This window comes from Gossypium hirsutum, chromosome D10 (genome assembly GCF_007990345.1).
Source record: "Gossypium hirsutum isolate 1008001.06 chromosome D10, Gossypium_hirsutum_v2.1, whole genome shotgun sequence".
Lineage (NCBI taxonomy): Eukaryota > Viridiplantae > Streptophyta > Magnoliopsida > Malvales > Malvaceae > Gossypium > Gossypium hirsutum.
The window spans coordinates 24,555,437-24,579,752 of NC_053446.1; the positions used below are offsets into that span (position 1 = coordinate 24,555,437).

Sequence of the window (24,316 nt, forward strand, 5' to 3'; positions counted from 1 at the left end):
ACAACTAAGCAAGCAAAGAAGTTAACCAGTATATAAAAAATTAATAAATAAATTATGAGGTGATTAAAGTTAATAAAAAATTTGATTAAGGTGAACAAATTTTATTACGATGGGTGACAATGGTTACAAGGACCCAAAATTATTTTTTAAAATTTAACTCGAACAAATATATTCGATTCGATTTGATTCGAATTCCATCTCACTCGACTCGATTCGAGAAAACTTCAAATAAAGTTAGGATGATAAAATGAGATTCGAAAACTCGATTAACTCGAAAATTTTTGATTTGATTCGATTCGATTCGATTGAATGCTCACCCCTATTCATTTAATCTTATTTTTGGAGTTAAATCCTTAAAATAATTTCCATAAGAAAACCCTAATTGATTTTTATTTATTTCAAATTTTGTTATTAGTTCCTATACTATTTGTAAGTTTTGCATTTAGTCCCAGTATTCTAGTTTGGTCATTTTTAGTTCCTATACTTTTTTAAAATTTGAAATTTTAATCATGAAAAAATGGTAGCCATTAAATTTGTTACCTTTAATCTATTTCTAAATGCGGCAAACATATTATCACATGTTTAATGTTATGTCGGTTTGCTATTTTCACAAAATACTATTAGAAAAGCCTTGCAATTTTAGTTAATGGATTTAACAACTACCATTTGAGTCATGAATTTTTTTCTAAATTAAAAAATTATAAAGATTGAAAATGATTAAATTGAAAAATATAGGTTAAATCCACGACTTTCACATATTGTAGGCTAAAGGAGGTATGATCTTCTTCCAAACCACCATTGTCGATGTGCAATCTCTAAGCGTGTGCAAACAAGTCTCAGCCTCTATTCACAAGCTACACAAAACACATTCCCTGTCAAACCTTTCCTATATCGTTTTGAGTTTGTAAGCAGTTTACCTTTAAATCAAAGTCAAAGAAATTGTTGAATTCGCTAAAACTCTTATAGGTAGAAGTTACAAAAATGTCGCCATTACTGCTCCATTTCCAAAAGAGCAGACGTCATTTCCAATATTCTTATTCGGACGAATAACTTTCACAATGCTAAGAATCATTGATTGACTTGGTGAGTAAACTTGTACCAACCCCAATTGCCATAGCCACATTAATATCGATCTTGGATGGAAAAGACAGTAGTTGTGAAGAGGGCCTAACTTAGGAAGCCAAATATTCGGCCAAAACTTCATCAAGTTATCATTCCCAAACTTCCAGTATATACTGTTACAGACTTCTTCCTAAGCTTTAGCTAAGGATTTCCAAACACGAGAGGAGTTAGCACAACCAATATTAACAAGGTATCTCACTTCAACTTTATAATTGTGCAAAATTTTAACCTAAAGGGACTTCAAATACTTTGTAACCCTCTTATAGATGAGAGAAATACCAAGATACTTCCAAAGATTGTCCACTTCCTGATATCAAAAGTAGAAGCTCGTTTGCAACTTTAGATCTTTAACCATATTTGATGAGAAGAAAATTTGCATCTTATGTGCATTAACTTGGTGGCAAGAAAAGTGACAAAATTGTTCAATGATATTTGAGAGCACCTCTACTTGCTTCAAGTCTACTTTACAAAAGAGAATTAGGCCATCTGCAAAGGAAATATATAAGATAGCGAGGCCAATTCTAATTAAGCAGATATGGGCTCACAAATTCTTATCAAGAGCTTTCTGAATACTATGTCATAATGTCTCCATGCCCAAAATAAATAAGGAAAAAGTGGGTTTCCTTGATAGATTCCTCTTGAAAGAGTAAATTCATCCATCAATGACTCGTTCTATAGAACCTACATAGAAGAAAACATGCAATTCATAATAATAGGAATTAAGGAGTTAGGAATATCAATATCCTTCAGAGTGTCCTTTAGGAAGTCCCATCAAAGTCGATCGTATACCTTTTCCAAATCAATCTTGATGGCCATCCAACCTTTTTGTTTTTACAAGTCTTCATCGTGTGGATGACTTCGTGCAAAATAATGAGGCTGTCAATAATATTCCCACTTGATATGAGGCTTACTTGATTTTTTGCAACAATATAAGGCATGGTTGTTTTAAGTAGGTTAAAATAAATTTTGTGACCAACTTGTACAAGATGATATACAAGCTGATGTGTCGAAACTGCATAAAATCCTTTGGATTTAGCACCTTGTGAATAAAGACAGGGAGAGTTTTACTGAAGAAAAGCTTGAGAGGTTCTCTAAGAAAGACTTTTTTCACCATTTGGCATATAGAATCACTAATAATTTCCCACTGGCTCTGGTAAAATTGAGCATGTAAACTATCAACCCCTCGTGGTTTAAGAGGAGCCATCTCAAATAAAGCTCTCTTGACCTCATTAATATCAATAGTAGACTGAAGATTAACAAGATCCTTATAATGAATGTTGGGGAAGCCCCTTTCGATTGGAAAACTTCCCATGATGTTCCCTTCACACTTGTAGAGATTAATGTAAAAGGAGATGACTTGAGACTTAAGAATCTCCTCATCAAAACATCGTTCCTCGTTGAGTTTCAAAGCTCCTATTCCATTCCTTTTTCTATGATTTCCAATCAAGCGTACAATTGCAAAAATGCTTTGTGTCATTGAAGCTAATTCGACCGCGACTTTTACTTCCATTATAGTTCCTCAAGGTCAAGTATCTCTTCCAACTCCTTCTCTAAGTCCTGCTTGAGAACAACTAATCTACTAGTTTTATGTTTCTCTAAAGCCTTTTGTATTTTTACTATTCAAGCCACAATTCTCTTTTTTCACCATCTTTGATTGCAACTCATTAAAAATAATATGAATTTAAATGACATGAGTTTGAAGATACCTCAATCTCTTCAAGAGCCATCAAACACTTCATCTTTGGATTTAGGGGGTTTTGAATTGATTGTTCTTCTTTAGTTTTGTAACACCCCGAACCCGAGTCCGTTGCCGGATTAGGATTACTAGGCATTACCAAACAAATCACAGCTCAAAACAGACATTCATTTCAACTTATGATCGTAAATTAACCCTATCAATACATTTAGCCCCTTTAAATTTTAGATCTCAAATCACCCGTACTCATCTCATTTGTGTTTAAAAAAAATTATTATCTAAGCTTAAACTATTATATCATGTATATTATAATTACTACGCAGTATCACCTAGCATATAAACTCCAACATATTCGGCCTAAATAACCTCAACAAATGGTCATATATGAAAATTTTAAACTTCATAATCATGCACTCAAATCACAGATTTCATAATCAAGCCAAACCACATTTATTTATTTATTTATTTATTCACCTCAAGAACTATACAAATAGCATACTAATCAAAATTTAACTATTCACACGGCCTAGTAATGTATATTTTTACACAAAAACCATCGTTACAAAAAAGAAGACAAGATACACCACTTCATTCATCATGCGATTATGCGCTTATGATCACTTTATTTGAGCAAATTTCTTTCACCTATATTGAAACATATCATACCATCACGAACCTAATCATAGTAATTCAACCTTAAGTGATTACGATACTAACATATACATTTACCTTCACTAATGAATATCCAAATTCACTTACACATCAAATACTAACTCTCAAATTATTTCTAATATAAAATTTCCTCAAATTATAACACCATAACAAAACCATCAATCAAACAAATATAGAAAATGCCCATTCTTGCATTGGACAACCGAATTATATAATCAAAATTCCAACAAATATATATATCATTTTTACATTACTAAACTAAAATATACAAATATCCACCATTCAATATTTATTCCACAACTTATATTTCTAAAACTAACTAACTATCAAACCAACTTTTTAATCTACCTATCAATTCTCCATACCGATTTATAACCAACATCTCAATCATATTTATATAAATAAATAAACTACTTTCATAATAGTATCAAGTTCTAGCCATATATGCACAGACTTTAACATTATTACCAAACTATATAACCAAACACCAAATATATATATCATGAAATCCACTTCTATAATAAACTATTGCCATGACCGAATATGCATAACATTAATATCAAAATTAAGCCATTTTTGCATGGTTAAATATCTACAATTCAAAACCAAGCATATCAAGCTAGACTATACATGCCATATGACATAAATACAAGTTTTCTTTTAAGGTACCAAAATAGATAGCGATGGTGTGATGATGTTCCTCAACGTTCCCGAGCTCGAGCTAGCTTTCAAAAAAAATTCTATAAAACAACAAATACACATACAAAGTAAGCTTGGAAAGCTTAGTAAGTCATAAGTAATTAAATTAACAAACGAACATTAATATGGTTATTTCAGGTAGGTCGAATACTCCCAATCTCAAACGCATGTATTTATAATCACGTTTAAACAATTAGTTCACAATATCATATTATACAACAACACCTACCTTTATTATCAAACTTTATATAAACTTAAACATGCCTGAATCATTTAATTCGAACTCACATTTGGTTTTTACTGTACCATTTCCCATTGAACCGTTCGGAATCAAATAGGATACTTAGAAAACTCGAAAAGCTTGTACAATGTCAACGCCCCAGACGTCGTCTTATATGTAATCAAATATCGATGTCACTGTCCCAGACAGGGTCTTACACGAAATCATATACGATGCCAATGTCTCAGTCATGGTCTTACACGTAAATCTCAAATAGATGCCAACGTCCCAGACGTGATCTTACACGAGATCACATATCGATATCCTATGTCATGACATATGTATCCTATTTATTCCTATGGTTCGTACGGGGCTTTCAGTCGTCGTAATTCGATCGAATCGGGCTCATAATTAATTCTCCCATGTTTATATCAAATTCAGCATTTACCCAAATATATTTAATAATTCAATTCAGCACTTATAATTTATATATACTCGAAATTAACAGCATATATTTACTTATGAACTTACCTTGGACAAAGACAAACTGACTGGGACGACTATTCGACGACTTTTGATTTTCCCTGATCCAAATCCGATTTTTTCTTTTCTTGATCTAATAAATTAAAATTTGGCTATTTAATAACACATTTCATTCAAATTTATTCCAAAAACATATAAATGGGAAATTTTCATTTTAGCTCCTAACCTTTTACATTTTTCACAATTTAGTCTCTATTTTGGATTTTATCAAAAATTACTTAACAAAATTTAATAATTTATCAACAAATATTTATTTTTCATCATCAAACAACAAAAACAACAATTTCTCATCAATGGCAATTCACAAAATACACAACCAATTCAAAAATTAGGACACGGGCTAGCTAGAATACGAAGCAATGATCTCAAAAACATGAAAATTATCTAAAACCAAGCAAAATACATACCAAATTTTAGCTTCCAAAGTGCCGAATGCTTAAAACACAAAATGTTCTTTGTTCTTCAACTTTCGGCAAAAACAAAGCCAAATGCATGGCATTTTGTGTTTTGTTTTATTTAATATTATGTTATTTACTAATTACTATTTTAACCTTGACTAATTCATTTAAAAATCCATTACCATATGTCCATAAAAGTTCACTCATACTTTCATTGGTATATTATCAACATAAGGACCCCACATTAGAAAAGCCATAACAATAAAGCACTTTAACAAATAGCTAGCCACTTTTGCATTTTACGCGATTAAGTCATTTTTCACAAATCGACACACAAACGATAAAATTAATTCACAAAAATTTCACACATGTCAATTCACATACTATAAGCACGGAAAATAATATGAAAATATTTTTCTAAGTCAGATTTGTGGTCTCAAAACCACTGTCCGGCTAGGGTCTAAACTAGGCTGTTACAACTCTCCCCCCTTAGGGATTTTTTTCCCCGAAAATCTTTCTGTTAAATAGATTCTGATATTGTTGTCTCATGGCGTCTTCAGGCTCCCACGTAGCCTCTTTAAGACTTTTTAGATGCCATAATACTTTTACTAACAAAATTTCTTATTTCGCAGTTCTTTAATCTCGCGATCCAAAATCTGAATCGGTTCTTCTTCATATGTCATATCGGACTGAATTTCAATCTCAGACGGTAAAATCACATGTGAGGGATCAGATCGATATCGTCGAAGCATAGATATGTGAAACATGTTATGAATCTTCTCTAACTAAGATGGCAACATCAATCTGTAAGCAACCGGCCCGATACGCTTAATAATCTCATACGGCCCAATGAATCTCAGACTCAATTTACCTTTACGACCGAATCGGAGTATTTTCTTCCATAGTGATACTTTCAAAAACACTTTATCCCCGATCTGATACTCAATATCCTTCCGTTTCAAGTCTGCATATGATTTCTGACGATCCGATGCTACTTTTAGACTATCACGAATTACTTTCACTTTCTGTTCAGTCTCTTTAATCAAATCGACCCCGTGTATCTTATTCTCACTAAGCTCCATCTAATACAAAGGTGTTCGACATTTGCGACCGTACAAAGCCTCGTAAGGTGCCATTTTGATACTCGATTGAAAGCTATTATTATACGCAAATTCAATCAGTGGCAAGTATCATTCCCACATACCTTCAAACTCAAGAATAATGTAACAGGTCTAGCAAACCCTCGAGTATCTGAATAATTCACTCTGATTGACCATTTGGTTGTGGGTGAAAAGCAGTGCTAAAGTGTAGCTTCATACCTAACGCATCTTGTAGTTTCTTCTAAAATCGCGATGTGAACCTCGGATCTCTATCCGAAACAATAGAAATAGGTACTCCGTGCAATCTAACAACCTGAGAGATGTACAACTCAACAAGTTTATCAAGAAAAAAATCAGTGCGTACTAAAATAAAATGGGTCGACTTTGTTAGTCTATAAACCACTACCCAGACTGCATCTTTCTTACTCGGTGATAAAGGCAAAGCTGATACAAAATCCATCGTGATTTTGTCCCATTTCCACTCTTGAATCATAATCTGCTGTAGTAACCCGGATGGTACCTGATGTTCAGCTTTGACTTGCTGACAGATTAGGCATTTCGAAACAAATTCTGAGATATCTCGTTTCATACTAGGCCACCAGTAAAGCTGTTTCAGTTCGTTATACATTTTTGTACTTCCTGAATGCACTGATAGTCTACTACTGTGAGCTTCGTTCAAAATTATCTGAATCAACTCTGGATTTCTCAGAACACAAATCTGATTTCTGAACCTTAAATAACCCTCAACATCAATTTGAAACTCCAAATCAGTATTCACATCACATTGAACTCGTTTTACCAATATCTCCTTATCAACTTTCTGGGCATCATAAATCTGCTGCAAGAATAAATGCCTCATTTTCAATTCGGCTAGAACCGAACCATTATCAGACATAGACAACTGAGCATTCATAGCACGTAACGCAAACAATGATTTTCGACTTAAAACATCAGCAACAACATTTTCTTTTCCCGGATGATAATTAATAACAAGCTCATAGTCTTTTAACAGTTCTAACCATCTTCTCTGTTGCAGATTCAAATATTTTTGAGTCATCAGGTATTTCAAGCTTTTGTGATCAGAATAGACATGACATTTCTCACCAAACAGATAGTGGCGCCAAATCTTCAATGCAAACACAATAATTGCCAATTCCAGATCATGTGTCAGATAGTTCTTTTCGTACGGCTTTAACTGTCTCGAGGCATAAGCTATCACTTTGTCTTCCTGCATCAGAACACAACCCAAACCATTTAAAGATGCATTACTAAAGATTACGAATTCTTTACCCGATTCTGGTTTAACTAATACCAGAGCTTTAGTCAACAAAGCTTTCAACTGATCAAAACTTTCCTGACACTTTTCTGACCACTCAAATTTAACATCCTTTTGAAGTAGTCTAGTCATTGGGGTTGCAATCATAGAGAAACATTTTATGATCCGTCTGTAATAAACGGTAAGTCCCAGAAAACTTCAAAATTCGGAAACATTTCTCGGAGGCTTTCAATCTAATATTGCCAAAATCTTGCTTAGATCAACCCGAATACCCGACGCTGATACAACATGTCCCAGAAAACTGACTTCTCGTAACCAGAACTCCCATTTACTGAACTTTGCATATAACTGCTTGTCACATAAAGTCTGTAACACTATTATCAGATGTTTGGCATGCTCGGATTCATTGCAAGAATATATCAAGATGTCATTTATAAACACAACCACAAATCGATCCAAATACTGTCTGAAGATTTGCTTCATTAAATCCATAAAAGCAGCAGGTGCATTAGTAAGTCTGAAAGGCATAACTAAAAACTCATAATGTCCGTACCTTGTTCGGAAAGTAGTTTTTGGCACATCGGAGTCTCTAACTCGCAACTGATAGTAACCCGATCTCAGATCTATCTTCAAAAACATAGTAGCACCTTTCAACTGATCAAACAAACCATCAATTTTGGGCAGAGGATATTTGTTCTTTATAGTCACTTTGTTCAACTGACGATAATCAATGCACATTCTCATCGTACCATCTTTCTTTCTCATGAACAGAACTGGAGCACCCCAAGGTAAGAAACTAGGTCTAGCAAACCCTCTATTTGTCAATTCTTACAACTGAGACTTTAATTCTTTCAATTTAGTCGGAGCCATTCTGTACGGAGCTATCAAAATAGAAATTGTTCTCGGCACTAATTCAATACCAAACTCAACCTCTCGGATCGGCGGTAAACCCGGTAACTCTTCTGAAAACACATCAGGAAACTCACAAACAACAGGCACTGATTCTAATTTCTTATTTGTCACATTCGAATCAATCATATAAGCAAAATAAGCTTCGCATCCCTTTTTCACAAAATTCAGACCTTTCATTGCAGATATCACAGCTGGCAACCCGTTCAGATCACTAGACTCAATTCAGATTATCTCGTCATTCTTGTATCTCAAATCAATAGTTTTCCATTTGCAATTCACAATAGCATCGTGCAAAGTTAGCCAATCCATATCCAGAATTTTATCAAATTCATTGAATGGTAAGAACATCAAATCAGCCGAAAAACATAAATCTTAAATTATCAACGGACAATTCTTACATACTTTATCAACCAAGACACATCGGCCTAAGGGGTTCGATACTTTAATCACAAACTTAGTAGACTCTACGGGCAAAGTCTTACTGGATACTAAAGTCTTACATACATAAGAATGAGTTGATCCAAGATCAATCAATGCAACAACAGTAGTATCATAAAGAAGAAAAGTACCGGTAATGATATCTATAGATGACGCTTCTTTGCGAGCGTGAATAGCGTATGCTCGAGCAAGTGCCCTAGCCTCGGACCTCATAGCTGTGTCTTTGGTCATTCTCTGACTCCCACTCACATCTCGACACCTCTGGGTGGTCTCCCTCTAGTTACAGTATTACTCGATCTCATGTTCTATACTGTATTCTGTTCAGCCAACTTAGGACAATCACAGATAACATGATCTAATGATCCACATCTAAAGTAAGCTCGATCATTCAATCTACAACTTCCTAGATGTCTTTTACCACAATGCTTGCACTCAGGTCGATCGGAGCGAACATTTTTAACACTTGCAACTGAAGTAGCAGGAGCTTTAAAGCTCGAATGTGATCTAGCACGATCTCTGTTCAATTATCCCACTTTAGCCTTTGAACGGCTATAATCATCTCGAAATTTCTTTAATGCAGACTGAAATGATTTACTCGAGGATCTCTTTCTTGCTTCTCTAACTTCTGATTCAGTTTTTCTCTTCTCTTTACCGAGTTCTTCGGCTTTATATGCTCGATCAACGAGCACAACAAACTCTTTGATCTCCCAAATCCTGACTAACAGACGGATATCTTCATTTAAACTATCTTCGAATCTTTTTCACATTATTTATTCTATGGATACACATTCTTGTGCATATCGGCTCAGTCGAACAAATTCTTGCTCATATTCCGTTATGGACATACGACCCTATTTAAGCTCGAGAAACTCTTTTCGCTCTTGATCAATAAATCTCTGACTGATGTATTTTTTTCAGAATTCAAATTGAAAAAAATTCCAGGTAATTCGTTCTTTCGAAACAACAGAAATCAGAGTTTTCCACCATTGATAGGTTGTATCTCTCAGCAAAGAAACGGCACATTTAACACATTCGTTGAGAGTACAAGACATTTTATTGAATACTCAGATGGTATTCTCGAGCCAAAATTAGGCTCTCTCAGCATCATCATCATTGGTGGCCCTGAACACTTCGGCCCATATTTTTGAATTTTATCGACAGGAGGCTTATTTGTCGAAATCGGACTCATAACGGAAGGTACAACAAAAGTCTGAAGGGGATTAGGCAGGGATAGAGATTGTTGAGCAACAGAATTCATTTGTACGAGCTTCGTAAACCACTCGTTCATCATTTGGAAGAAGGCTTACTTAGCCTCTCCCTCTTGGTTTTTCGCAGAAGGTCTAGAATCAGACTGCACTGCCCCTTGAGTGGGCGGGTGCATTACTTTCCACATCATCTGCTACGGCTCTATCGGGATCCATTTACTATACGAAAACACATTTGTAAATGTCAGGAATCATCACACTATCGTAGTATTAAAATATGACATGTATAGCTAGACTCACACGCGCTACGTTGTCTTAAAACCAACTAAACCGTAGCTCTGATACCAATTAAATATAACACCCCGAACCCGAGTCTGTCACCATATTGGGGTTACTAGGCATTGCCAAATAGATCACATCTCAAAACAGACATTCATTTCAACTTATGATTGTAAATTAACCCTATCAATACATTTAGCCCCTTTAAATTTTAGATCTCAAATCACCCATACTCATCTCATTTGTGTTTAAAAAAATTATTATCTAAGCTTAAACTATTATATCATGTATATTATAATTACTATGCAGTATCACCTAGCATATAAACTCCAACATATTCGGCCTAAATAACCTCAACAAATGGTCATATAGGAAAATTTTAAGCTTCATAATCATGCACTCAAATCACAGATTTCATAATCAAGCCAAACCACATTTATTTATTTATTTATTTATTCACCTCAAGAACTATACAAATAGCATACTAATCAAAATTTAACTATTCACACGGCCTAGTAATGTATATTTTTACACAAAAACCATCGTTACAAAAAAGAAGACAAGATACACCACTTCATTCATCATGCGATTATGCGCTTATGATCACTTTATTTGAGCAAATTTCTTTCACCTATATTGAAACATATCATACCATCACGAACCTAATCATAGTAATTCAACCTTAAGTGATTACAATACTAACATATACATTTACCTTCACTAATGAATATCCAAATTCACTTACACATCAAATACTAACTCTCAAATTATTTCTAATATAAAATTTCCTCAAATTATAACACCATAACAAAACCATCAATCAAACAAATATAGAAAATGCCCATTCTTGCATTGGACAACCGAATTATATAATCAAAATTCCAACAAATATATATATCATTTTTACATTACTAAACTAAAATATACAAATATCCACCATTCAATATTTATTCCACAACTTATATTTCTAAAATTAACTAACTATCAAACCAACTTTTTAATCTACCTATCAATTCTCCATACCGATTTATAACCAACATCTCAATCATATTTATATAAATAAATAACCTACTTTCATAATAGTATCAAGTTCTAGCCATATATGCACAAACTTTAACATTATTACCAAACTATATAACCAAACACCAAATATATATATCATGAAATCCACTTCTATAATAAACTATTGCCATGACTGAATATGCATAACATTAATATCAAAATTAAGCCATTTTTTCATGGTTAAATATCTACAATTCAAAACCAAGCATATCAAGCTAGACTATACATGCCATATGACATAAATACAAGTTTTCTTTCAAGGTACCAAAATAGATAGCGATGGTGTGATGATGTTCCTCAACGTTTCCGAGCTCGAGCTAGTTTTCAAAAAAGAAAAATCTATAAAACAACAAATACACATACAAAGTAAGCTTGGAAAGCTTAGTAAGTCATAAGTAATTAAATTAACAAACGAACATTAATATGGTTATTTCAAGTAGGTCGAATACTCCCAATCTCAAATGCATGTATTTATAATCACGTTTAAACAATTAGTTCACAATATCATATTATACAACAACACCTACCTTTATTATCAAACTTTATATAAACTTAAACATACCTGAATCATTTAATTCGAACTCACATTCGGTTTTTACTGTACCATTCCCATTGAACCGTTCGGAATCAAATAGGATACTTAGAAAACTCGGAAAGCTTGTACAATGTCAACGCCCCAGACGTCGTCTTATATGTAATCAAATATCGATGTCACTGTCCCAGACAAAGTCTTACACGAAATCATATACGATGCCAATGTCTCAGACATGGTCTTACATGTAAATCTCAAATCGATGCCAACGTCCCATACGTGATCTTACACGAGATCACATATCGAAATCCTATGTCATGACATATGTATCCTATTTATTCCTATGGTTCATATGAGGCTTTCGGACGTCGTAATTCGATCGAATCGAGCTCGTAATTAATTCTCCCATGCTTATATCAAATTCAGCATTTACCCAAATATATTTAATAATTCAATTCAACACTTATAATTTATATATATTCGAAATTAACAGCATGTATTTACTTATGAACTTACCTCGGACGAAGACGAACTGACCGGGACGACTATTCGACAACTTTTGATTTCCCCCGATCCAAATTTGATTTCTTCTTTTCTTGATCTAATAAATTAAAATTTGGCTATTTAATAACACATTTCATTCAAATTTATTCCAAAAACATATAAATGGGAAATTTGCATTTTAGCTCCTAACATTTTACATTTTTCACAATTTAGTCCGTATTTTGGATTTTATCAAAAATTACTTAACAAAATTTAATAATTTATCAACAAATATTTATTTTTCATCATCAAATAACAAAAAACAACAATTTCTCATCAATGGCAATTCACAAAATACACAACCAATTCAAAAATTAGGACACGGGCTAGCTAGAATACGAAGTAACGATCTCAAGAACATGAAAAGTATCAAAAACCAAGCAAAATACATACCAAATTTTAGCTTCCAAAGTGTCGAATGCTTAAAACACAAAATGTGTTCTTTGTTCTTCAAATTTCTGCAAAAACAAAGCCAAATGCATGGCATTTTGTGTTTTGTTTTATTTAATATTATGTTATTTACTAATTACTATTTTAACCTTAACTAATTCATTTAAAAATCCACTACCATATGTCCATAAAAGTCCACTCATACTTTCATAGGTATAATATCAATATAAGGACCCGACATTAGAAAAGCTATAACAATAAAGCACTTTAACAAATAGCTAGCCACTTTTGCATTTTACGCGATTAAGTCATTTTTCACAAATTGGCACACAAACGATAAAATTAATTCACGAAAATTTCACACATATCAATTCACATACTATAAGCACGAAAAATAATATGAAAATATTTTTCTGACTCAGATTTGTGGTCCCAAAACCAGTTCCAACTAGGGTCTAAACCAGGTTGTTACAGGTTTCCTCATTACTAGTTGAACTTTCTTTCTTACAAGGAATTTTAATTTCATTTTCTTCCTTCTTGTCTCCATAAATTTGCTCCAATATTTCCCATATTTTCTTGACACTTGTTAGTGTCTTAAGGGCTGCAAAGTTTTCTTTATTTATTAATAAGACTAAGTCTTAGGGAGATTTGTTAGCTTGTTAGTAGGAGTAGGACACTAGGTGTTGTTAGCTTGTTAGCAGGAGTAGGAATTTCAAAATTGGTTGAGTTTGTTACTTGAGACATGTATATAAGAGCTGTTTGGTTAATGAATTAAATTATCCCTTTCATTCATATTTTCTATGCTTCTATTAGTTCTCTTCTAAACCAATAGCAGTATTGAGAGCTTTTTTTTCTTGAGGGACCTGTGAGAAATGTTTTATGAGAGTTTTGAGAGAAAAATTGAGAGATACACTTGTGAGGTTTTGAGGAAAATGGAATCGGGATCAAGTAACCTATCTATCTTAGCCCCACTTGTGTTTGATGGAGAGAACTATCAGGAATGGGCTGTGAGACTGCAAGCTTACATGGAGGGTTGTGATTATTGGGAAGCTGTTGAGGAAGACTATGAGATGAATCAAGATGATTTTAAAAGTAAAATAAAATAAAAATAAAAGTTTCAATGCACGATTTCAAAAGATGATTTTAATTAAGATGACATAATTGTATTAGATTAATTACATTTCTTAACTTAATATTACTAAAACAATGTTCATGTTGTTACGAATAAATTCACGAAAACTTAGTAATTTGTTAACTATAGCACATACAAACCTACTAAATTAACTAATCTCTTAAACATATCACTATTCTAATTCAAACAATTAATCAATTTAAATAAGCATGTAAAATATTAAGTGAGGTAACAATATATTCCTACATTGAAACAGTTTAATCACAATAATCTTGCAAGTTATGCAAGGCTAATGTTTCGTTTAATACCGTCGCTAATTTAACCCTCAGCTACCTTGGAAGATTAAACATGCACTGATTAAGTATTGTATCAATTAATTACAATTTCAACACGATTAATAATTAATTCATTAGTTACCTTACAATTGTAATGCAAGAATAACTTAATCATGATTTTACTTAATCAAACAATTTACCAATACCTATAATAACATGAACATGATTTTAATAACTTAAGTGGACGAAATGCAATCAACCTAACACGAATTAAATTTAAGCCATGCTAATTAAATTAAGAATAACAACATAACAAATATTCATAGATATGTTCATAACAACAACAATAACAGTTAAATGATAGGAAACTAGAATCAAATCCCCTATTTCTCCAAAGTCTGACTAGTTTGCTCTACTCCTCCTCTGCTCGTTCTTGTTGAACCGAGGCTTCCACAAGTACTTGAATGCTGCTACCAATAATGATTGAAGGGCTCTTTTCCAAGAGGGGAATCGGCAAGGGAATGGAAGGGAAAAATGGAAAACAAGAGAAGGTTTGGAAGAGAGAATGAGAGAAAAGTGTGGAATGAAAGGTGAGAGAGTTGTGTTGAATGAATAGGTGAAATGGGGTATTTATAGGTGGGAGTGGCTGCTAAAAATAACAAATAATTAGCAGCCACACACTCCCCTTGGCCGGCCACACATGTAGCAAAGTTTGAATGTTTCAAACTTTGCTAAATTTAGCTTGGGGCAAATCTTTAAAGGAGCAGAAAGTGGAGGGGTTAGAATAGGATTTTAAGAAAACTTGAGGGCTATTTTGCAATTAATTTAATCAACTAAATAAGCTGACCCAGTCAGCTTATTGGGTCGGTTTTGGGCTGCAAATTTTCCAATTGGATCAGTTTTCAATGCTTAACACACTGCGCCATTTTCTCATTCAGGCTTTATATTAATTTTTAATCCAATTTAACTTGGATAAAAATCAAATATAAAGTACATAAAATGATCATCATTTGGACCAACCTTGGCTGGAAAAAATATTTAATCTTGCCCTTGGTTCACTCGATGCAAAAATTCCTCCGACGGTTCAAGTTTTCACCTCTCGTGCAAAACTGTTGAAAATAAACCAAATTTGTGAAATTTTATTATAAAAATAATTAAAATACAATATGTTAATAATTTAAGTGCAAATTAATTATTTTATAATTAAAGTGTGAATTTCGACCAAATTTACTACGAAATTGCATGAATTCAGGCTCAAAAGGTGTTGAAAAAGTCTATATATTTTTGTGCTTCTAGACTTCCATGGGGAATACGTGGACACACTTGTTCATTGACGGGGCAGTAGCTATTGGTGATGGTAGTGCTTCTACTGGAGGTGTTTTGTGGGACTAACATGGGAACTGAATTTTGGGTTTTAATACCTACTTGGGGCGATGCTCGATTTTTTAGACTGAGTTATGAGGAATTTTAGATGGTCTCTTAGTGGTGCTCAATAAAGGATTCAAAAGGGTCATGATCCAATCTGATAATTTGGATGTGGTTAAGGCATTACAGGAAAGTTGGTTGACAGGGTCTAGTATTACAGTGCTTAGGAGGATCCGAAGAATTTTGAGAATTGAAAGGCAGTGGTACATTAGACATGTATCTAGAGATCTTAATCATGTTATTGATTGTTTGGCTAATATGAGTTTAGTGGGAAAGACAGATATTCAAGTCTTCGATGGCGCCCCTGACTAAGTTTTAGAGTTTATTCAACAAGACAAATCTAATGATGCTTTAGTTCAATTTATTTTGATGTAATTCTATTTTCTTGTTCATCACCACAAAAAATAGTCAAACTTGTAGGGAATGGATGAGTCAATGTTTTAGTGATTAATTAAGCTAAATAGGTTTAAAGTATTATTAAATAAAATTTTGATCGGTATAAATAAACTTTGTATCAGCTAAAATTTATTTAGAAAATTTTATACTTGGTGAAATTTAAAATATTTTGTAATTACATCTGGCTTCACCCAGATCCATTTCAAAGCTTTGGTTTCGTCTATATTTATTTTAAAAGTTGTAGTTTCGTCTAGGTCCATTTTTTTAAATTGAAAAAAATAATATAAAGTCTATGTGAATTATTATGTTTAAAATTTTTATATTTTAGTAGTATTTTTATTAAAATAATAATAATTCAGTTATTTCTGAAAGATTAATGGTTAAATTTGTTTCTTTTTAAAAGGTTGAAAGTAAAAAAATAAGGGTCAAATTAACAAAAGATAACATTATACCTAAAATATTTATATAAACATATGGAATTATTAAAAGAATTATCATTTAAAATACTTATTAAAAATAATCGGTTGAATTTATGTAAAATTTTATTTAAATAAATAATAAATAAGTATATCATTAAAAAATTAAAATTAACAAGTTGCCTTTTTACCAAAAACTAGTACATCATAAAATCGAATCTTAAAATATTACTTAAAAACTATTTATTCTTCTAACGAATTACTACTTTTCTTTAAAAAAACATTTGATCTATACATTGGATTAAACAAATCAATCTGCAGTTTCCTGGTCTTTGTTCAAATTAGCATTATTTGAACTTTTATGTATCAAAAATGGATTGTAATTTGTGAATTACAAAGGTATGAGATTTTTTAGTGGGGTTTAGCCTGTATCAGTTGATGCAAAAGTCAACCGTCATATCTTTCAATTGCGTAAATTTGAGTTTTATCATCTTAGTTGACCAGATTTTCTTAATATTTTGATGCTCACGGCATTTAGCAATACTCTAGAATACTGTCGACAATCCATGCCTGATAACATCATTGCCTTAAATTCTTGATAACTGATTCGATCATCCTACAAAAAGGCATCAAATTGAACGCAAACAAGAATGTTATTATTTCGGGATGTTTATAGTTCAACAAACAGTTTATGAATCTTACAACATCATGAAACATAAGATCAAAAACCTTATCTTCGTCTACATCAAGCATGATGTCTTTGATTGACTGTTCATTGCTGGGACCAGGGTCGTCTTGTAGTAGAGCTTCTTTAAGTTCTTCGACTTCGATGTAACCGGATTGGTTCTTGTCGAAGTACTGGAAAGCTTGAGAGAGTTGGTCGTCGCTGATCCTTTTGAGATGAACCGCCATTGTTGTGAACTCGTCGTAGCTTAGTGTTCCACTTCCATCAACGTCAGCCTTTTGGAGAGGAAAGCATAGAAACAGGTTTCAGACATGAAAGCAAAGTTTATAATGTTTTGGAATCGGTACAAGTTGATATTAGCGTGCAGAGCAACACGACTGCTATGAACTGATACCATAATAGAAATGGTATATAGTGTAATAATACGAGGGAATGCTATACTGCCATTAATTTTTCTATTGGTATTTATAAATTTTAATATTTAGTACTGCTATTTAGGATTTGATATTTATGTCTTGCTTACTAATGTCATAATATAACCAAAAATTTTGTTTCTTATATATTTATTAGACATAAAATAAAGAATAATTAGTACAAATTTAAACATAAAATTAAAAAGATGAGTAAAAATTCTTGTAAAAAAATAAGATTTCTTCTCTTTGCTAAAAGTAAGCCATGAGAGTGGTTAAATATTATTAATTAAATTAATTTACTCTAACTCATATACTTAAAACATGCGGAAAGAATTAACACTCTTAACCAAACCAAAAAAATTTTGACTGAGAGATATCCCTATGCATAATTATCTAGGAGAAGGCGATACCGTGATGCTATGGGGAATTTTTCGCACAAAAATTTTTTTTAATTGGAGAATTTTTCATTTTGTCTTAGAAATAAGATAGATATTCCATCCAATAAAAAAGAATAAGCCTTTTTTATTGGATGGGACTGAATGAAGGAATACTAAGTCGTCCTATACCAAATCTAGGTAGCATTAGAGTTTAATATTAATATTCAAGGTATAGGGTTTAATATTTAATATTTAGTATTGTTATTTAAGGTTTAAGAATTTAAGATTAAGATTTAGGGTTGGTGTCTAAAATATTTGATTTTTAAATTTAAGGGATAAATTTCAAAATTATACATGAACTATGATTTAATGTACAATTGTATACATGAACTTTGATTTTGTGCAATTGTATACATAACATTTTGATTTGATCCAATTCTTGTAAATTATTAACACAATTATTGATATAACATCATTTTATGTTTATATATTGAATACATAAATAATTATATTTATCCAATATAAAAATAAATTGATGTATTTATTTCTTTAAATGTGTATGATTAAATCAAAATTAAAGTTTTAGGTATATATTTGAATCATAATTAGAGCTTCATGTGTATAATTACACCAAATTAAAGTTCATATATAGAATATTGTAAATTAAATTAAAATTCATGTATAATTTTAAGATTTATCTCTAAATCAAAAACAAATTAATGACATGAATTTAACAGTTTTGTGTTACCTTGAAACTAATAACAAACAATTGGATGTGACCATGTTTGAACAGAAATTGCTTTTATTAAAGAAAAGTCCTTGGCTAAATGAGCACTTGGAAAGGACGGCATCAAAATTGAAGGAAAAAAAGGAAGAAAAAGGTAGGAACTTACGGACTCGAGCAACATCTGGACATCAGGATCATCAATAGAATGGCCAATTTTGGCAAGGCCATCTCTGAGTTCCTCGAAGGACAAATGCCCATTTTCATCAGTATCCATCATATTGAACATCTGGATTATGGAGTCGGTTTGATCTTCTGACAAGTTGTCTGCTACTACCTGTAATTAATCCAACATAACATAACATAAACCCCTCATCCCTCTCTCTCACTAAACATAATAAAAAACAGAAAAAGCGGGGTAGACTTGGTTAATACATACCCTTAAAACTTTCTTCTTGAACTTGCTCATCAACGAGAACTGCTTAATCCTTGATCTTACGTTTTCCCCCAGATTAACGTTGGGGCAATGCTTGGGGTTTTGAATCCATGGATGTTCTTCATTTCAAATTAAGTTCATCATCAGTTATGTAATTACTAAAAGCAAATGGCATGATAATGTGATACAGAAAACATACCAAGGATCTCTTGAATGGTCATACGATTGTAAGGATTGGGACGAAGCATGCTCTTTACCAGCTCCATGGCTTCACCTGACACCTTTGGCCATGGATCCCTTTTGAAATCTATCTCCCCTTTTATTATTGCATGGGCTATCCCTTCCTCTGTTTCTGCACTACCCCATTCCCATTTTCACTCTTATAACCCCATCTCATATCAAATAAATTAACATCCATACTGGTACCCTAATCTAATCTAATGTGTTGTCTTAAAAGTTTATATAATATAAAAATTTTCACTTGCACCGTATTTAGTATAAACCCAAATTTAAAACCCTCCAAGTTTAATAAAAAAATATACTTGCCTTTTATTAATTATTTTTTATTTTTTATATTCCATTATTATTTTTGTTAAAAATATTAATAATATAATTATTTATAAATTTATTTTAATTATTATTACATTAAACTAAAAATTACGTCATATTCTAATATAAGTGTTTCTCAATTAATATTTGTAAGTTTGTTTTTTTAAAATTTGTCATTAGATTTTCTGTCTTTATTTTTTACTTTTTTTTAAAAAATATTTTTATGAAAATATATTTTTTTAATTTTTAATTTTAATTCAATTATGTATATTAACTTGAGGTGAATTCATTTTTTTCCATTAAACCTTTTAAATAAAAATTACTTAATTTAAAAGAAAAATAACATAATTAATTCATCTTTCAGGTAGATATATAATTGGATTAAATATGAATTTAAATGATTTAATTTTACTCAAATTCAAAAATAATTTAATTAGAATTTAATTTTATAATTCTTCAGTATAATTTTAAAGTAATTAAATTTTCATTATTTTGTGATAAAAATAAAAATATATATAACAAAATAAATAGTAAATAATAATGCTAAAATTGTCTTTCTATTTAAAATTTACCTAACAAATACATCTCAATTCTCAAGGGATTTTACGATATTATCTTCAAAATTGAAGGTATTAAATTACTAATTTTTAAAAATTATAACTAAAACTTAAAAAAAAAAACTCTTTACCGTGATATAAATTATTAGCTTATTAAAATGTTTATATATAATATAAAATATTGTAGACACAATGACACAGAAAATAAATTGTAGTTTGATATGGATATAAATTAATATAAAATATAAACATTAGTTAAAAAATAGTGGCCTATAATCCTCCTGTATCTTTAAATAAAAGGAAAAAAAGAAAATTAAACGTATTTGAATCTAAATCCACTTCATTATTACAATAATAATGATATTTTTAATACAATTTTAAAAAGATAAACTCAAATGTTATAAGTTACAAATATATATTATATAGTTTTTTTATTAGATTTCTTTATTAAATTTTCATCTATCAAATCTATTTAAACTGAATGGGTTAAAATTCGTTTTTTTTATGTAACTTTAAATTAAATATTTAATTTTTTATTCAACTGATCCAATAAAAAAAAGAAAAGAAAATACCAGCCCAGAAAGGAGGAACTCCACAGAGCAAGATATAAAGAATAACACCAATACTCCAAACATCAACTTCCTCTCCATAATTTCTTTTTAAAACCTCTGGTGCCATGTAGTATGGACTTCCTACTATGTCACTGAAACGCTGACCTGCACCCCCATTCTCACATTTTTATGTATATGAATTCATGTATGTATATGCAAAAGCTTAATTACCAGATTCATAGAATATGGAGAGCCCAAAATCAATGGCTTTAATTGGGGCACTTTCACTTTCGTCTGCGAATAAGAAATTCTCAGGTTTTAAATCCCTATGTATCACTCCATGCTCATGGCACACCTGAATCAATTTATTTCATGCATTTTCCTATTTAATCAAAACAAAATTCCACTTAAAAAAAAAACTATGAAATTTGCATAGTGCAATAAAATTTAGAGCTAAAAAGTATCGTGGAAGATTTTGTATTAAGAGTTAGATTGTATTTTACTTCATCTACTCAAAAAAAATTTAGTTCTTTACTTTTGATTAAAGAGTAAACCGCTTTTCTATTAAAAACTTCATCCATTTTTATTATTTTTGCTATTAAAAACTAATCTTTATATATCACCATAAAGTATAAAAATTAATTTGCAAAGAGTTATAATCGAAATATAAAAAATTTAAATATGATTATGAAACCAAAAATAGGAGAAAATGTTTATAGTTAATTACCTTGACAATCTCCAAAATAGTTTTAATGATGGTAGCAGCAGCTTGTTCCGAATAATGACCTTTAGCGAGGATTCTATCGAAAAGTTCACCTCCACGGCAAAGCTCCATAACAAGATAAATAGCTTCTTTATCCTCAAAGGCTTCCCTAAAGGTGACAATATTCGGATGCTTCGGCAAATGTCTCATAATCTCCACCTCCCTTCTTACATCTTCCAAGTCCACCTCCGTCCTCAGCTTCGCCTTCGCTATCTTCTTGCACGCGAAAGTTTCCCCGGTTTCTAAATCGAAGCATTGGTGCGTGATCCCGAATTCGCCTATCCCCAACTTCTTTCCGATCTCGTAAAGGTCGAAGATATTCTTCCCCGACTGATTTTTCAATACCTTACGGGTACTGCTCACGCATTTGCTCACTGATTTACGCGACTCGCTGTGATCGAAACGTGCATGCTTGGGTTTCCCTTTGGTACCGGATCTATCATAATATCTCTTCGATAATGAATCTATTAGTTTCGCTTGTGTTGATATGCAGCTTCCCATGAGATGGCAATAACAACTATTGCAATTGGCGGGTTTTAGATCAAAAACATCCCATGGGAAGAAAGGGAAAAAAAAGTGTTTGGGTAGGAAGAAAGTTTAAAACCCTAGCAAAGAAAAAAAGGAAAAGGAAAAAAAAATTGGAGACTATTTGATTTATTTGGAAATTGAAGGAGTTTAAGAAGCAAGTTTATTATTGGTTAGATTAGTGCATCCATTTTGTTAGGACAGTTCAAAATCCTTCACATTAAAGCCATTGGTTTTGGTTATAAATACAATTAAATTTTTGGGATTTTATTGGTTTATTGCAACAACGACTTAAATTTAGGGATTTTTTCTTTTCTTTTCTTTTCAGATACATCTAAACAGTCATGTATTATAATTAAGAGTGTAATTTACTCCTACAGTTATTTTTTATAACTAAACAGTCCCTGTTTTTTTTTTTTATAAATTTTGCTGCTCTAATTATATCTATGGAATCGTATTATTAGATTTTACATTTTTTTTGACAGTTTTCAATTACAATTTTTTTTCTCAACATGGAAGTTTTGTTTAAATTACATTTTTTTTCTCAACATGGAAGTTTTGTTATATTAGAGAGAATGGAAAATTTTGGGATTAAGTTCTGGAGGGATCAAGTAAAAATTTTAAAAATTTTAGGAGTTTAATGAAAAAATTTAAAAAAAATTAAGGGTCTAATTAAAAAATTTAAATTTTTTTGAGATTAATGAGATTTTTCAAAATTTTGAGGGGATCCAATTAAAATTTTCTAAAAAATTTAAGAAAAAAATAAAAAATTTCAAAAATTATGAGGAAGCCTAATTAAAATTTTCTTAAAGTTCAAGGAAAAAAATCAATATTTTCCAAAATTTTGGGGTCCTAAACCCTTATAACGGTTTGCCCCTGATTAGAGATAATAGAGGGATAAAACATTTACACCAAAAACTCAAAACAAAATAGAACACTAGAAAAAGCAAAATCATCCCCATCCAAAACATCAGCTCTCATAATAAAATTAATGTAGTCAATAACGTACTAGTGGATATATTATTTTTGTCTTGTTATTGATACATATGGTATTGGCAAGTTTTAGTGTACCGTTTCGAGTTTATTGATGTTTTTAAATATTTTCACACAAGCACATACACATAATATATATATGATTGTACTTATGAATACTATATTGTACCTTCACTACACCAGAACAGGTTTTTAGCGGCGTTTTTTAGGCCTTTAGCGGCGCTTTTTAACGCCACTAAATCCATTTGCGGCTCTTTAAGAAGCGCCACAAAAAATGCCGCTAACGACAACATCGCTAACTTTTGCGGCGTTTATAGAAAAAAACGCCACTAAAGATCATGTTCTTTAGCGGCGCTAAGGAAATAAACGCCGCTAAAGATTATGTTCTTTAGTGGCGCTTAGGAAAAAACGCCGCCAAAGATCGTGTTCTTTAGCGGCGCTTTGAAAAAAACGCCACTAAAGATCGTATACTTTAACGGCGCTTTGGAGGAAAACGCCGCTAAAAGTAATGTTCTATAGCGGCGCTTGTTCAAAAACGCCGCTAATAGTAGTGTTCTTTAGCGGCGCTTATTTCACATACGCCACTATTTAATATGACTTTTAGCGGCGCTTTTTTAAAAAATGCCACTAATTTTGGGATTTTTTTAAAATAAAATTTTCTGTTTTTTTCAGCCCTCCTGCAACAACAAATCAAAAGCAACCAGATCTAAACTAACCAAAAACAATAAATTTATATAATATTTCAAATTAAATGACTAAAATAATATTAATTGATATAAATAAAAGTGAATTCATACTTTTCTTTACAAAAACGTTAAAAGTTAAAATGATAAAAATATTTATGCAATATACACTATGACGGTGGAAGTTGCGACTGCTGAAACATCTTCATCATAATCTGAAGCTGCTGTTGAAGTTCATCGTACTTTTTGCTCTGCTCAGCTTCTCTCGATGCCGCATCTTTTTGAAGTCGTAGCTGTAGTTCTTCATATTTCTTTTGAACCTCTGCTTC

The 24,316-nt window shown here is 31.7% G+C and overlaps 1 protein-coding gene across 2 annotated transcripts; it reads right to left on the reverse strand.

The window, feature by feature from the left end:
• Positions 1-16,986: 16,986 nt before the first annotated feature.
• LOC107915940 (calcium-dependent protein kinase 24) lies at positions 16,987-22,494 on the reverse strand. Of its 2 annotated transcripts, XM_016845123.2 has the most exons (8): positions 21,751-22,494; positions 21,255-21,378; positions 21,045-21,188; positions 19,566-19,718; positions 19,370-19,485; positions 19,100-19,267; positions 17,461-17,691; positions 16,990-17,347 (listed from the first exon to the last, which is right to left on the reverse strand). In XM_016845123.2, the coding sequence occupies exons 1-8, from the start codon at positions 22,285-22,287 to the stop codon at positions 17,219-17,221; spliced, it is 1,602 nt and encodes a 533-aa protein (XP_016700612.1). In that variant the 5' UTR covers positions 22,288-22,494; the 3' UTR covers positions 16,990-17,218. The 2 variants fall into 2 exon arrangements, with proteins under 2 accessions (XP_016700613.1, XP_016700612.1); XM_016845124.2 differs by lacking the exon at positions 21,045-21,188 and having other exon boundaries at positions 16,987-17,347.
• Positions 22,495-24,316: the final 1,822 nt, after the last annotated feature.